Source organism: Lissotriton vulgaris, chromosome 6 (genome assembly GCF_964263255.1).
Source record: "Lissotriton vulgaris chromosome 6, aLisVul1.2, whole genome shotgun sequence".
Classification (NCBI taxonomy): domain Eukaryota; kingdom Metazoa; phylum Chordata; class Amphibia; order Caudata; family Salamandridae; genus Lissotriton; species Lissotriton vulgaris.
The window spans coordinates 655,548,427-655,564,154 of record NC_141694.1 but is presented as its reverse complement, the minus strand read 5'-3'; the positions used below and the strand labels follow the sequence as shown (position 1 = coordinate 655,564,154).

The 15,728-nt window shown below is 43.5% G+C and overlaps 1 protein-coding gene across 1 annotated transcript in view; it reads right to left on the bottom strand.

Moving 5' to 3' along the window:
- The window catches only part of RNGTT (RNA guanylyltransferase and 5'-phosphatase), a 1,829,700-nt gene that overhangs the window by 1,172,666 nt on the left and 641,306 nt on the right, over window positions 1-15,728 (bottom strand). The window contains exon 9 of the mRNA XM_086926663.1: window positions 3,063-3,198. Coding sequence (XP_086782789.1) covers window positions 3,063-3,198 — 136 coding nt within the window. The remainder of the gene's footprint in view (window positions 1-3,062; window positions 3,199-15,728) is intronic.

Here is a 15,728-nt window from a genome sequence, read left to right as displayed (position 1 = left end):
ATGCACGCGCACTCGCGCCGCCCCCTCCCATCTCCTTCCTGCCATGCCTAACCCGGAAGTCCTGGACATGGTCAGGCATGGCGACACAACACACAGTTTGTTCTTTGTACTAAAACTATAAGGACTTTGACTGAGGAAGGTGGAATTGGATATCACTAGTAAGTAATTGAGGCATGCTAAGCAAAAGACAGACGATGGTCTCAGCTAATTAAGAAAAGTAGACGACACATTCAAAGATCAAATTTAAAGGTTAGACCTGTAACTCAGATTTTTATGCTGGGTAACATGCACTCTATGGGAAAGATCATGGATGAACCTGTTTTGGTTTAAGTAGCATCACTATATTGAACAGTATGTCCATCATTAAAAACGTTCTGCTGCCCAACGATAATGGAAATGTCTGCATTACTGTGACTGGCAGTAGGGAGTATTGGTGAAACCTCAATATTTTTAAAGAACTGTAATAAACATCATGGGAATGAATAAACGCCAGTAACCTTCTGAATATTCAGATATAAGAAAGGTAGGGTTTGGGGAACTTTGGCCACGTCGGAGGGGCCCTGAAATTAGTCAAGGAATGTGTGCCTGCTTTTTATGTGTTTAAAGATAAAATACTTGAGATTGGCAGATAATTTTGGTGGCATCAGATATGTTTCATAAATTCTCGAGTGAAACAGGCACCACTGTACCCTCGATAGCATCTCCTACACACACGTGAATGCATCTACGACCCTAATCGAGCGTACACAACCAATGAATCACCACAGCAGCCACGCAGGCAGACTAGAGCCAACGCTAGATGGCTGGCAGCATTGGCCCTGCTGCCCTGTGACTGGAGAGTGCCAGGGTCTAACTCTTAAAAACCCAACAAAGACCTACTTCTTATACCTTGATGTCTTCATTCTCCCACCAGCTTGTTTACTTTGGGGAAATGAGCAAATGACATTCCCTTAGCTCTCCCCGTAAATCTTTGAACTCTAAAAGTAAATATACCGATTAAAGCAGGGGAAGTAGGAAGGCCTGTCAGTCTCTACAGCAGGGGTCTGCAACCTTTTCAGTAATAGGAGTTACTTATGTTCAACGAAAATTCTCCTATGCTAATATTATTACAGAAGTAATAGAAACCACGTGAGACAAGATTACCTAAATGGACACCATTTGTAAGAAGCAGCAATCACCTCACTGCATCAGGCAGTGCTACCAGTGGCAATGTAAAAAATGATTTGTCAATGTGTATTGCCTCTACATAGCTAATACATAACAGCCATGGCTGCAAGGCCCCTAGCACCAAGTTAATAATAATAGTAATAGTCTAACAATCACTGTTTGTTTTACTTAAATTTGTAATTATTTATTCATTATACAGACTTTTATCTTGAATGCGCATTTTTCAATTTTGCTATAGATCTCTTAATTCCGCCAAGCAAAAGCTTCTAGTTCAGTTCAATGACCTGCACACAGGAGTGCTAATTGCAAGTAGCTAGAGAGCTACCAGTAGAATTCGAGCTACTATCAGTAATGGGGGAGGAAGCACAATGTTAACCCCTTCCGTGCGGGGCTGTTTCCCTCGCTGTGCTGGCGGGGCGGGGGGCGCGTACAGCGCCCCGGTGCTCATGACGAGGTCAGCTCGTCATGAGCTACAGCGCTCCGGTGCTCATGACGAGCTGAGCTCGTCATGGCCACACCCGTTCCAATGGAACATTCAGCACAGCAGGGAAATCAGCCCAGCATGCGAGCGTTCCATGGAACGGGCGAGGTCATGACGAGCTCAGCTCGTCATGAGCACCGGATCGCCGTACCTCATGACGAGCTGACCTCGTCATGAGCACCCAAGGGTTAATTACTTAGCATGGGGCATTAGTTGAAACATATACAGACGCAGAGTTATCCAGTGCTCAGCTTACCGGTTATTCTTTCAGTGCAGACACAGGGCTATTCCTCACCTGTCACAGACATTACAGCAAGGCCTTGCTCCACGAGATTATCCCTGGGCAGCTATACCTCTGTCCCTTCCATCATCCGTCTATCTGGACGTTATGTCCATCTGTCTACACTGATCAATCCATCGTAGCGAGAACTAGGACAGAGAATCAAAGACAGTCTCTGGAGAGACTGGAAGCCATGGAATAAGGAGCCATAGAGAGGGAAACTTCAGAGAAGGAAACTGTGGAGAAAACAGTAATCAGGGAGACACTATTTTAGGGGTAATGGGGAGAAAAGGAAGGACTCTCATTGGGTGATTTTCGGTTCCAAAATACTGGACCCTAGGACGCATGGCAAGGGATTTGAGAATAACAAATAGGTAAGAAGTGGTCAGACCCGTCAAACAATACAAGGCACCATGGCAATACTGTGCCCATTTGAACCTAGAGCACAAACAATGCACTTCAGACAAGAAACAGAAATTGCACAAAGTACTGCATTATGAAGAGCCTGAGCCACAACCACGTAGTTTGTTTGTGGATACAAGATCTAACGCTCCTACATGACAACACTGACAATGGTTAGAGGGCCGGGCCATAAGACCCAAACCCTCCTTCACAGCATCCACACAGAGTCAATGCACAACATGATTTGCATTCACACAGGTTAGAGCTGGAAGAACACAAAATCCGTTCTCACGATGAAATACCACAAAAGTAAAATCTTCTCACACTACAAAGCCCATCACCCTCATTAATTCGCTTCATGAAAACGCTGGATAATCCCCTACAAGCTCCCATGAGCAGTATGGCAGGAATACGCATAATCGAAGACGTTAGCCAGTTTGCAAAAACCTAAAACACCAAGAGTTGCTGGAACTGGCAAACACGGAGTTAGACAAAAACAGGAATTCAAGTATGTTTTTTTTAAATACGTTTTTTAAGAAAATGCAGAATTTAAATACTGCCACTGTCTTGGGAAAGCATATATATATCTTAGTAGATGTTAATCAGAAGTACATTACTGCAACAAACAGACTATGTACAGGAATGTGATGGTTTTTTTTCTATGCAGCCACACACGTATATGGTGTGAACTATCGGTAAACACTAGGAAACTAAAAATGATGTGTGCCTTACCCCATCCAAGAGTGTGTTCGATAAATGAATGCGGAGATCCTTACGGAATGGAAACTCCAAGTGCGACACATGAAACACAGAGTTATCTCTGTCAATCATATACACCTCATTCTTGCCATCAATTAACATCATATACCTGCAAGAGAAAGATTAAAGAACAATTAACATCCAACTGACCTTCATGTGCTCAAATGGTGAAGGACACTTGCAAGGAAACAAGACATTCAATGACTATAAGCAGAACAGTGGCAGGAGGAAATGAGCATATTATATTGTACATTAATGTATTATATTGCAGACACATTGCATACATATCAATGTTTACTACAGTAGCACAAACAATTATTTTGTCATACATGACAAATGGAATTACCTACGTGTGGCAGGAGTGACCATTTCAGACCTTGATTTCATTGTCAATATGGCCTAAGGTTTTGTAGTGTAGTTGTCTGTAAGACCTATTATATCTAAAGATGCATCTCAAAAGTAAAATAGATAATCATTCATTACCTTATTTCATTCACTAATTGTATAAAGAAAGCAATCATTTTAACATACAATATTAACAAAATCAAAAGGCCTTCGCTAAGAAGGCCTTTTGATTTTGTTAATATTGTATGTGTGATATACTTAAAGGGGTTTTAAACCAGATCTCCTCATCAACTGGGTATTCACATTCTTCTTCTAATCCCTACAGCACACAGCGTGTGGCGAAGAGTTAGCCCACTTCAGTCACTGGCTAACTTTACTTTCAGAAGGGGCACATCCACACACAAAGTAGTTCCCTTAAGTGCCAGGGACTGTTTGCGTTTTTAGACATTTTTTTTTTTAGCTTTTAGCCAGTTTTTTTCCCCTTCATTTGATGAGAGCCCGAGACCTTCCCCAACAATAAAGTTTTGCAAAAACCATAACAGGATACAACAGGCATTGACAAAGCCAAAAGGCTGGCGGGCAATAACAGATCTATTGGCTTTGCTAATGTTTGTTAACATTTGTATTTTCACTGCAGCAGGCTTTTTAAAAAATGTTCTGTCCGGGCATACGTTTACACACACACGTGTGTATACATATATATATATTTTACCTACTGGCGGTTGCCAGTAGGTAGCTATAGTTATAACCTAGCTTCCATAGGAAAAGCGTTTTTTGGTTTGTTTATAACTTTGGTACTTTTTGACAACTTCACAAAATGTTCCAAAAAAAGTGTCCCGGTTTGTTTAGTTCTGCATGAAAAGTTACAGAGTGATACGTCAAGAGGGGCCCGAGAAAAAGGGGGGCTCAAAAGAATTGCGTTTCCCATACAATTTACCATAGGGATTTTGGACACGACTGCAGCCCGAACTGCTGGACAGATTTACATTAAAGTGGGCAGAGAGGCAGCTCTTGGTCTCATAAGAGCTCTTTTTAGGTCTCGCGTGGCGTCGGGTGCGCATATGCGCACTCGAGCTCGCGAGATTAAATGTCTTTGAGTAGTGAGGTTAACCCCGCCCCTCTTCTCCATTGGCTGACCTTCTAAAGGGCCATTGGAGAAGAGGTCTCAGTGACGTTCTCTTTTTGATCTAAGCCCCGTCTTTTTCGGATTAGGGGGGGGGGGGTGTATTTTAGTTTCTTTCTACATAGTGACGTTCTCAGTCAAAAACACGCCCCCCAGTCTGAAAAGGACGGGGCTTAGAGACAAAAGGCTGTCTCATGGCAAGCGCTTGTTGGATGTGCGCAGTTGTCACTCAACAAAGGAAGTTTGTTAAGGAAAGGTGACGTGTAGTATTAGTTTAGTCACTTATTAGTATGTTTCCTTTAAGAAGAATTAATAGCCTGTGAAAAGAGTCAAGGGCACGTGTGGAGTGTTTACTAGTTCTGCATATATAAGTAATGGAATGAGGGGAAGTGGGGGGGTCAGAGGTGAAGCTGCTCACAGTCCGCGGGGCTGGATACATCCTTGTATTCAAATGTCTCAGTAAAGCCTTGTTTGGGTTCTCTCTGCGTGTCCGTTCATACTACAGTGTGTTATCAGATGAAAGAGGATTCTTGACGCGTGGGAATGAGGCCGGACCTAGAAAAGGCAGGACCCTGCCCCGTGCAGCTACCCCACACCTCCCCGGGGTCATGTGTGACATTCCGCGAGCGGCTTCAGCATTCCAAGCTGAGCAGAGCCCATGCATACAGAGGACTGTAGGTAACTGGTTACTTTTAAGAAGTGCTAACAATGTCCTCGAGAGCAGGCTGGCTTATTTACAAGAGGGAGGCGGGTCAGAACCAGTTAACAGAACAGGGCCCTAAACCGAAGCCCAGTGGCAAGGGCGGCCAGGCGGCACACTGACACACTGATGAGGGGTGAGACGAGGGTCCGGTCAGAAGCTGCGGGTAACTTGAAGTCCGACTGATAGCAGGACCGGGCGCGTGCCTCGAGGCTGGGTGGGCTTCTGTGGTTAGCCGGAAGGTGCACCCCGTGCACGAACTAATGAAGTTAAACACCACAAACAACAACTAGCGAGCATAAAGTGCACGGATTAAAATAAATGAAAGCAGAACACAGCTCACCGAAGCCCAGATTTGTTTATCCACATTGCGAGAGTCCTGGCAGCAGGGGTGGGTGAGGTGAAATTGGGACGACCATTTTGTGTAGATCAAATGGATTTTAAATACAGGACCCACATTTTCAAAAGTCAGGGGTGTAGCGTGTCTTGATTGCACCGTCCTTTGGATACTGTTCTGTAAACATGTTTTCCAGACAAGCAAAGTAGTGTTTGAGTTTAATTGCCCCCGGCTGGTGAAATGATGTTGGCCTGTATGCAGCCAAACTTTCAAATGTTCGGGGGAAAGCACTGAAAATTATGCTTTATAACAAGCTTTTCTTTTCAAGATGAACACTGGGCACAGAAGCATCACCCTTCCTTCTCTTATCAGAGGGACCGAGCTCTAGCTAACGCCCTCGGATCTGGGCAGATTGGGAGACTAGCCCCCCTCCCACTCTCAGCTGCCATGTTTATTTATTTATGCATTTTTATATAGCGCGGACTTTATTGAAATGTGTCAGAACGCTTCACAATAGGACCAGTTACGTTACATGAGGAAAATGTTACAAATGTACATGTTACAGAAAGAAGAGGTATAATAAAAATAGATGGCAGTCACTCAAAAACACACTGGGATGACACTTGTACAGGCATAGAATACAAAATTTACAATAGTGAAAGAACTTCCTTGAGGGATGTGTGCCACCATGGCACTGCTCTCGGCATAAACAAATTGAGATGCCAGGACAGCCCAAGCCCTCCGCTGACCAACATGTCTCATATTCTTTTCAACACATGTAGTTTTTATTTTAACACAGGCTAGTCTTTTCAGTATAAGCCATGATGTGGTAAACATAACAAAAACACCTAGTGAGCCCATAACCGACCGAATATTACACTGGTAAAAAAAGTGTCACAGGAGACCAGAACCAGCTAAGGACAGGGCCACATCCACCACTACATCCACCACCACATCCGCTACCACCACATCCACCGCCACCACCACATCCACCGCCACCACCACATCCACCACCACACCCACTACCACCACACCCACTACCACCACATCCACCACCACCACCACATCCACCACCACCACATCCACCACCACCACATCCACCACCACCACATCCACCACCACCACCACTACCACCACATCCACCACCACCACATCCACCACCACCACATCAACCACCACATCAACCACCACATCCAACACCACCACCGCATCCACCACCACCACCGCATCCACCACCACCACCACCACCACTTCCACCACCACCACCACTTCCACCACCACCACATCCACCACCACCACATCCACCACCACCACATCCACCACCACCACCACCACCACCACCACCACCACATCCACCAGATCCACCACCACCACATCCATGTGTGTGTGTGGCTCTGTGTGTGTGTGGGTGCAAATGCAATAGGTCTCGCATTTGCGAGAGAATTAGCTATTGGCATTGTAAATGACAATGCCATTTTTTATCTGTTTTCAAAACCAACACAAATAAAAAAATTGTCATTTACAATGCCAATAGCTCTAACTTTTGCAAAGGCGAAACCGTTGCATTATAAATGCTTGTTGTAATTAGGTGTAAATCCGTTCAGCAGTTGCAGAGTTATTAAAGGAAAAACAAAATTGTATATCTAGGGTGCGTGGACCAGCCGCGGATTCCCGCGGTGGATCCGCGACCGCCATTTTAAGTATCAGGGAACAGTCCCAGGGTCTTAAAATATATCTGCAAAATGATTAAAGGGGTCAGGGAAGAGGTACACTCCCTGACCCCCTGGGTGTGTCAGAGGGACCTATCCTAGGTACAAAATTGAGTTATATAATTTTTGCCCCACTTTGTGATTCCGCATCTCCGCCTTGAGGCTCAGTGTGGCTCCTGTGTATATCTGGAACTGATTTGCAAATCTTGATGCCTTTTGAAAAGCAAAATACACTTTCAGACCCACTCAGACACCCACACATGTGCATACCAATTTACAGACACGCACAAGCAGTCACACACCCACTCACAGAACTACGCAGGCATTCACACGCTCATTTACAGAGACATGCAGGCACTCTCAGACCCATTCACATACTCATGCATGCACTCAAACATCCACTCACAAATCCACACATGCACTCACAGACTCACACATGCACTCGCAAACTCCCACAGGAACTCACACATCCACTCACAGACCCATGCAGGCACTCATTCACCTACTCATAGACCTACACGTGATTTGACACACTCCCTCACAAACTCATGCAGGCACTCATAGACGTACTCACATACCAATGTAGGCACTCACACACACACACACACTCACTGTTCTATGCTGGCTCTTTCACACCCACTCAGAGCCTCATACAGGCAGTCACACACCCACTCACAGACCCATGCATGCACTCACACACCTACTACCAGACCCACACAGCCACTCAAACACCAACTCACAGATCCACGCAGGCACTCACACACCCATTCAGAGAGCTATGCAAGTACTAACAGAACCACCCAGAGTCCTACAGAGACAACGCATGCATACACCCACACAGGCACTCTTACACCTACTCACAGGCCAACACAGACACTCACAGACCCACACACCCACTCAGAGCCAAACAGAAACTCACACACCCACTCACAGACGCACACAGGCATGCACACAACCAAACACGCATAGTGACAACAGCATTCCTTAATATTTTCTAGACTCATCAGCCATCTTCGAAAGCGTGGACCATATTGCTATCAATGTTGATAAATGGTACTGTTATCATCTGGTCCTCCTCTTTTTTGGAAAGTAAGTCTCAAATAATTAATTGAGGCATTTTCTTCTCTGAGTCCAAATATATTGCCACCGGTGTGCGTGAGGGATCTTTTTTATCACCTTTTTTGTTCGCTAACTATATGCTCTCTGTTAGACATGGCATCATTGGCGTGAGTCTCCCTTCCATTTTTAATGCTTGCCTTCTCTGTTTTGATATGTTTTTTCTGATTATATGCTTTGAGCACTGTGCCACTGCTATTCAGTGCCACAGTGCAAGTGCTCCCTAAGTTAAATTGATGTACTAATTAGTGATTCCATGATTGGGTTATTTGATTTACTTGTCAGCCCCTAGTACAGTGCACCATGTGTGCTCAGGGATTGTAAATCAAATGCTGCTGGTGGGCTTGCAGCACTGGTTGGCCACCCACAGAGGCAGCATGTAAAGTGTGTCTCAGGCCTGCCATTGCAAGTGGGTGTGCAGTCTGGTACTGCCATGTCGACTTGGCAAGTGCGCCCACTTGCCAGTCCCTAAACCTTCCCTTATTATCAGACACCCCTATGGTAGGCCGAAGGGCAGGGTGCATTGTAAGTATAAGGTAGGACATGCCCTGGTGTGTGTAGCATGTCCTAATAGTCAATTACAGCCATTTTCGTTTTTCACTATTGCAAGGCTACCTGTTCTCCATAGGCTAGAATGGGCAATTAGATTATTACATTCTTATAATCCTAACTGACTCAGGGAACACGGTAGAAATTCGAATTTAGTATGCATGAACTCAGAATGATAAAATACATCTTTTAGTAAAGTTGGTTTTAACATTCTGTGTTTGAAAATACCACTTTTAGAAAGTAGGTATTTTTTTGCCTATCTGTCCAGGCCTGCCTCTGCTAGGTTGTGTATTCCTTGTCTGGAGTTTGTGAGTGACAGGGCTGGGGTATTCCAGGAGACAGGCTGGGGCAGCCCAGTGGTGAATAGAGAGATCTGCATCTAGATGGGAGGGAGAAGTTGCACCTGGGACCTGAATAGGGCTGGGCCTTGCATCTACAATGCTGGCTCCACCTTCTGTGGCTTGTCTGATGTCTTTGCCCTGCACTGTGAAAGGAGAGAAGGAATCTTGTCAACAAAATGCTCCAGAGCTGTGTCTTTCCGCCCCTGCGCTGGCTCCACCTCCTATGGGACGGCTGATGTCTCTGCCCTGCACTGTGAAAGGAAGGAAGGAGTCATGTAAACAAAGTGCTCAGGGACTGGTTTGGACTAGGCAGAGGCCTCTCTGCCTTCAGAGAACAAAGGATTTTGGGGTATAAATATTGGGACCCAGTCCCAGGAACTTAGATCACTTCTGGAAACAAGGAAACGTTTGCCAAGGAGAAGAACCAAGGAAGCTGCAGGAGTTTGACTGCCCCTCTGCCAGTGTGCTGTTTGCTGGGTTGGCCTGCAGTGGTTGCTTCATTGCCAAGGGAAAGGAGAAGGAACTTTCAAGGACTTTCATTATCTACAGAATATTCTCCAAGGGCTTGAACTTTGCTTGCCTCCTGCTGAAGTCTCAGGGACAAAAGACTTCATCTCCAGTTCCCCTCTGAATTTCCTTGCTGGGAATTTTACCTCCAGACATTTGCGTGTCGCTGGGAGCTGGAAGCGCGACGCATCGAGAGGAAAAGTGTCGCCGCCGCAGCTGAGATCGTCGCATCGCCGGAGAGGCGTGCCATCGCCTCATCTCCCTAGAAGCGTGTTTTCGTCAAAGCTGCCTGCTGTCGCATCACCGGAGAAGCGTGACGCCATTGAGGGAGTCGCCATCGCATCACCGGAGAAGCTTGTCACAGGGCCTGTTGCAGCTTCAAAGTACAGAGTTGTCGCAAGGCTGCCAGGGCGCCTAGGCATCGTCATCGCAGCGTCATTGCATCGTCGCATCAAGGGCACCATCTTCTCACTTCGCAACCGGATCATCGCATCAAGGCGCCATCTTGCGCATCGCAACAGGCTGAGAATCTACGCATCAACCTTGCACCGGTAAGGATCACAACGCATCCCCTACTCCGCGTAAACATTGAGGCACGACACATCATTCTTCCCAGATCATGGAACCAACGCATCTACCCTTTTGCAAGCCTTTTCTTAATTTTTGCGTTACTCACCCAGGTACTTTGTTGACAACTTTGTCGCATTTATCAACTTGAACTAAGTTTATCATTTTTAAGTCAATCTTAAGTATAGTATTGTGGATTTTTGTAATTTGTGGTCTTGTGTTAAGTCTATATAAAGGATACTTATTTTTATAAAACCTGTGTGCTGTCCATCTGTAGTGTTTTCACTGTATTGCTGTGTATATTCACAAATGCTTAACACACTGCCTCTGAGATAAGTCTGTTTGCTTGTGCCAAGCTACCAAGGGGGTGAGCAGGGGTTATTTAGGAGTGTAATCCCCTTATCCTGACTTAGAAGTAAGGGTCCCTATTTGGACAAAGGTGAATACCATTGCCAACTAGAGACCCCCAGCTCTAACACTCCCCTGATTCGTTTGTGTAACTGTAGGTTCACACCTATGCTTATGATCCTCAGCTAAATTTATGTCAAACCCCAAAGACTAAGATTATGCAACATCCTTTTAATGCCCCACACACAGAAACAACAATTGAAAGAATATGGCACTTTTCAACATTCGGATATGCTGTACAACCCATGAACAACCAGCTCTCTTGGTTCTTGCGTTGCTGCTGCACACAAGGCTATCACTGCTCTCCTTTTAATCACTTTATACATTGACTATCATCTATATATTGGACACTTTTAACTTTAATATGACTAACTAGTATTGTTCAGAATGTCAATAAATGTGTTTCATGAAACACTTTTAAAAAGTACACTCAAATGCAGTCAGAGAAAGAAAAGTAAACATCTATCCCCATGTTAAAAAATAAAGCAGCCTGACCTTTGACCTCTGTTTATAAATCACCTGCAAATATAACAATTACAGATCTTCAAGGCATCTGTACCCATTGCTCTTTCGTGGCCAACCAAAAATCAGCTCACGACCCACCAGTGGATTGTTAACCCTAGTTTGGGAAACACTGCCTTACACAGTAGTTTTTATAAAGGGACAGGGGGTGTTACTTCAGTTAAGAACTCAGACAGGATAAGAGTCATTCAGGATTTCTGTACCTTCCTTTATATGGCAAAGTATCCCCAGCGGATGTGGAATCCTTTATTTCGGAGGCCACCTACTGGTATTATCTAAACCTAACAGGGACAAACTGGAGGAGCGTATCACTGCAGACAAGTGTGTCTATTGCGATTCAGGAAATACACACCAATCAATCCCCAGGTCCGGATGGGTTAACAAACTGCTTTTACAAACACTTCCAAACATTGCTACTCCCACACTTAATCCTATTGTATAACTATTTCTTACAGTCCCATATGGTGTCCCCATCGATGGCAGAAGCAAACATTATAATTATACCTAAACCAGTTAAACCCACTAACCGATGAGGCCTACTGGCTGATAACACTGTTTAACACTGATGTTAAAATCTTCACAAATGTGCCGGAAAACAGATTACGGCTCCATATGCAGTACCTTATAGACCCCGTGTAATGAATCACTTAGTCATTACTTGAAGTTAAAAGAAGTAGTTTATTTCATAGAGCTTCACCCACAACAAGGAGTGCCTCCTCAGTCCGAAGTCCGATCGGCAACTGACTCGCCCATCGAACAGCGAACCAAGGAAGACTCCATACCGTACATTTAAAGCAACAACACATTGTAGATTACATACACAACATTCTTATCACACGTGCTACAAAGGAATGTAAAAGCAACGATGACATTACCACTACATCACCTCCCCTTTATCATAAAACAATTTAATATCCCCTTTTTCATAAAACAATTTAATATGCAATAAACTCATTGTACGTAGCAGGAACTCTCCTCAATCTGCCACTACGACTAAATCAAGTAGTGAGTGAACCACTAACAGAACTACAATATTCGTTTCTGGAAATAGGTTCAGTTTTCGCCTCTGATTGTAACCAATGTGTCCACCCACCGCAACCTTCAGAACCCAAATTTTCTTTCCTGCTACTAACTAACTTGGCTTGTTCTTGAGACATTTTCAGCAATTGCCTTTTGTTCCACCAACCTTTTTCATTCAAGAAAGCTGCACCTTTGATGATTTTGCTACCCTGGACTGGATTTGAAAATACTGAACTCCCTTTTGAAACCTTAAAAGGTTTATTAATCATTACCCAAACGCCCACTGAAATTTCTCAATTCCTTAAATAATTCTTTTTATCATCATTTTTCTTCATATGATCCTGTTTTTCTTTAACTTAGTTTACCAATATTTCCCCGTCAGACCTTGCTTTTATAACATCTGTATTTTTCTTGTCTAACCAAGAGGGAAATAAAGTAGAGTGTGCTTTTCTACCTCTTAGTTGCTTGAACGGTGTGACTTCAGTGGTACAATGAGGAGAAGTGTTATAGTTCCATACTTTCTCTTCAAGAAATTTTCCCACATCAAGACCTGAAGCAATAGCAGTTTGAATCCCTTCTTTAATAATTTTGTTACCACGCTCCACAAGCCCATTAGAATAAGGAGAGTAGAGTGCTACTTTAAAATGCTTAATATCTTGCAGATCTAAAAACTTACACATTTTCTCTGACACAAAATGTGTCCCATTGTCAGTTACAAGAACATGGGGAGTCCCTTCTAACAAAAATATTCTTTTAAGAATTGAAATGGTATTGTCTGAATCGGGTGCATCAACAAATTTATAGTACATCCATTTTGAATAATAGTCCATTGCTAAGATGAGATACCTCATTACCTCTGGTAAAATACTATAAGGTCCTGAAAAACCCAACCCCACATTGTCCCATGCTGAAGCAGGAAATCGAGTGGGATGTAGTGGGGAAGATTACGTTTTCCCGTGTTTATCTGACAGTAAACACTCCTCACAATTTTTCACCACTGCCCTAACCTGCGTATCTAAGCCTGGCCACCAATAATGCAGTTTAATTCTCATACAAGTCTTGGTAACCCCCAAATGGCCTTTATGAGCCATTTTCAATATAGTATTTCTTAGTTCCGTTGGATGTACAAATTTATCACCCCTTAAAAGGATGTAATCCTTTACAGACAGCTCATCTGCAACTTGAGCAAAGTTTCTCAACTCTCCAGTCAAATTTCTTGCATAAGGCCAAATTTTGGATGAAAATTCCATTGCTTTAGATAGAATCGTATCTTTTAAGCTAGCCTCTTTCCATTCATTCTCGGAACTTGTCAAACTCCATTCATCAATAGCATCTATTACCGCCACATATTCAACATCCTCTTCTTTCAAATCATCTTCATCATCTTTTTCCATTAACATCCTTGAAAGGCAATCCGCCCGAAAAAAAACAGAGATATGTTTCATCTCAAAGTTATACTCTTGGAGTTTAGACACTAGTCTGGTTAATCTTGGCAACAAACTATTATTACCTGCCACCTTGCTGAAAATAAAAGAAAGAGGTTTGTGATCCGAAAAAATTACAAATTTACGTCCCCAAATATACATTTTAAATTTTTGAGCAGCGAAACACAGGCCAAAGCCTCTAGCTCGATAGTGCTATAGTGACGCTCAAACTGTCTAAGTGATCTTGAGGCAAAAGCTACTGTTTGTTCCTTGCCATTAACTTCCTGGCTTAAAACTGCCCCTAAACCACTCATGCTTGCATCCACTGAAATGACTGAAGTACAGTCATCTCGAAAGGCTTGGAGGGCTTGTGCTGAAACAATCAGTTATTTTACTTTTATAAAAGTTTCATCCAACTCTCTGGACCACACAAGTTTCTGACCTTTTTTTAGTAAAGCTCGAAGTGGTTCAACTACTTGTGCATAATTGACCACAAATCGAGCATAATACTCTGCAAGCCCCAAAAATGAGCGCAGAGAATCCTTATCCGTAGGTGCACCTGCTTCTTTCAAATCCCTGACCACTGAAAATGTTGGTCTAATTCCCGATTCTGATATCCTGTGTCCTAAATACTCTAACTCATTCACCCCAAAGTTGCATTTGTCTTCTCTGACCGTCATGTCACGTTCTCCTAGCACAGACACAACTATTCTCACTAATGTATTATGTTGTTCCTGACTTTAAGCAAAAATCTAAATATCATCCAAGTATGCGCAGAGAATCCTTATCCGTAGGTGCACCTGCTTCTTTCAAATCCCTGACCACTGAAAATGTTGGTCTAATTCCCGATTCTGATATCCTGTGTCCTAAATACTCTAACTCATTCACCCCAAAGTTGCATTTGTCTTCTCTGACCGTCATGTCACGTTCTCCTAGCACAGACAAAACTATTCTCACTAATGTATTATGTTGTTCCTGACTTTAAGCAAAAATCTAAATATCATCCAAGTATGCCTGTACCCCTTTCAGATCTTTAACTAATGTAATCATAAGTCTTTGAAAGACGCTGGCCGCCGATGCTAGTCCAAAAGGAAGCCTCGTGAACTTATAAGCCCCAAACAGAATAACAAAAGTTGTCAGTTCTTGGGATTCTTTGGCCAAAGGAAATTGATGATAGGCGGACTTTAAATCGATTAACGAGAACTATTTAGCCCGCCCCAAATTCGCCAAACGTTTGTGGATTCTGGAGATGGGGTCGCAGTCCACCTTGATGTTTTTATTTAGACCCCTGAGGTCCGCACAGAATCCAATCTCCTGGGTCTTCTTACGAGCTACGACTATGGGAGCCACCTATGGAGATGACTCTGTGGGTTGTATTATCCTTTGGGAACACAAGTCTTTTAGCATCTTTTTTAACTCACATCTTACACTTAACGGCACAGGGCGAACCTTATGTACGACAGGAGATGCATCAGGTAATAATAACCTAATCTTATGCTCCACACCTTTTACTAAGCCCACATTGTCATTTAACAGATCGTTGCGATCAATTTTTGATTCATCCACATTGCAAATAGACAAATCCTTTGCTCTTATGGGATTTTCGTCCCCTGGTACCAAATATAGTCCAATTTTTGCTAGGTCTTTCCACCCTACAATGTTTTTCCCCTTAAATGCCACATAAATTTTAGTGCATATTGTTCTTTCTAAAACCTGTAAGCTGCCCATGAAAAACCTCTTATTCGCCAAAGGCTTTAGGATTCACATCTATATTCAAACAAACATCTTTGCCCCATTTTTCATAAAAAGTAGAGTCTCGAAGGATAGTGATAGGCGATCCAGAGTCTGCCATGACTTCTAGTTTAATTCCGTTGATGGTAGCCTCACACAAAGGACCCTTAATTTGAACTGGTTCATCCTCAAAATCAAGAGTCAACAAAAGATTGTCAAGAGACTCTGAACACATATCCA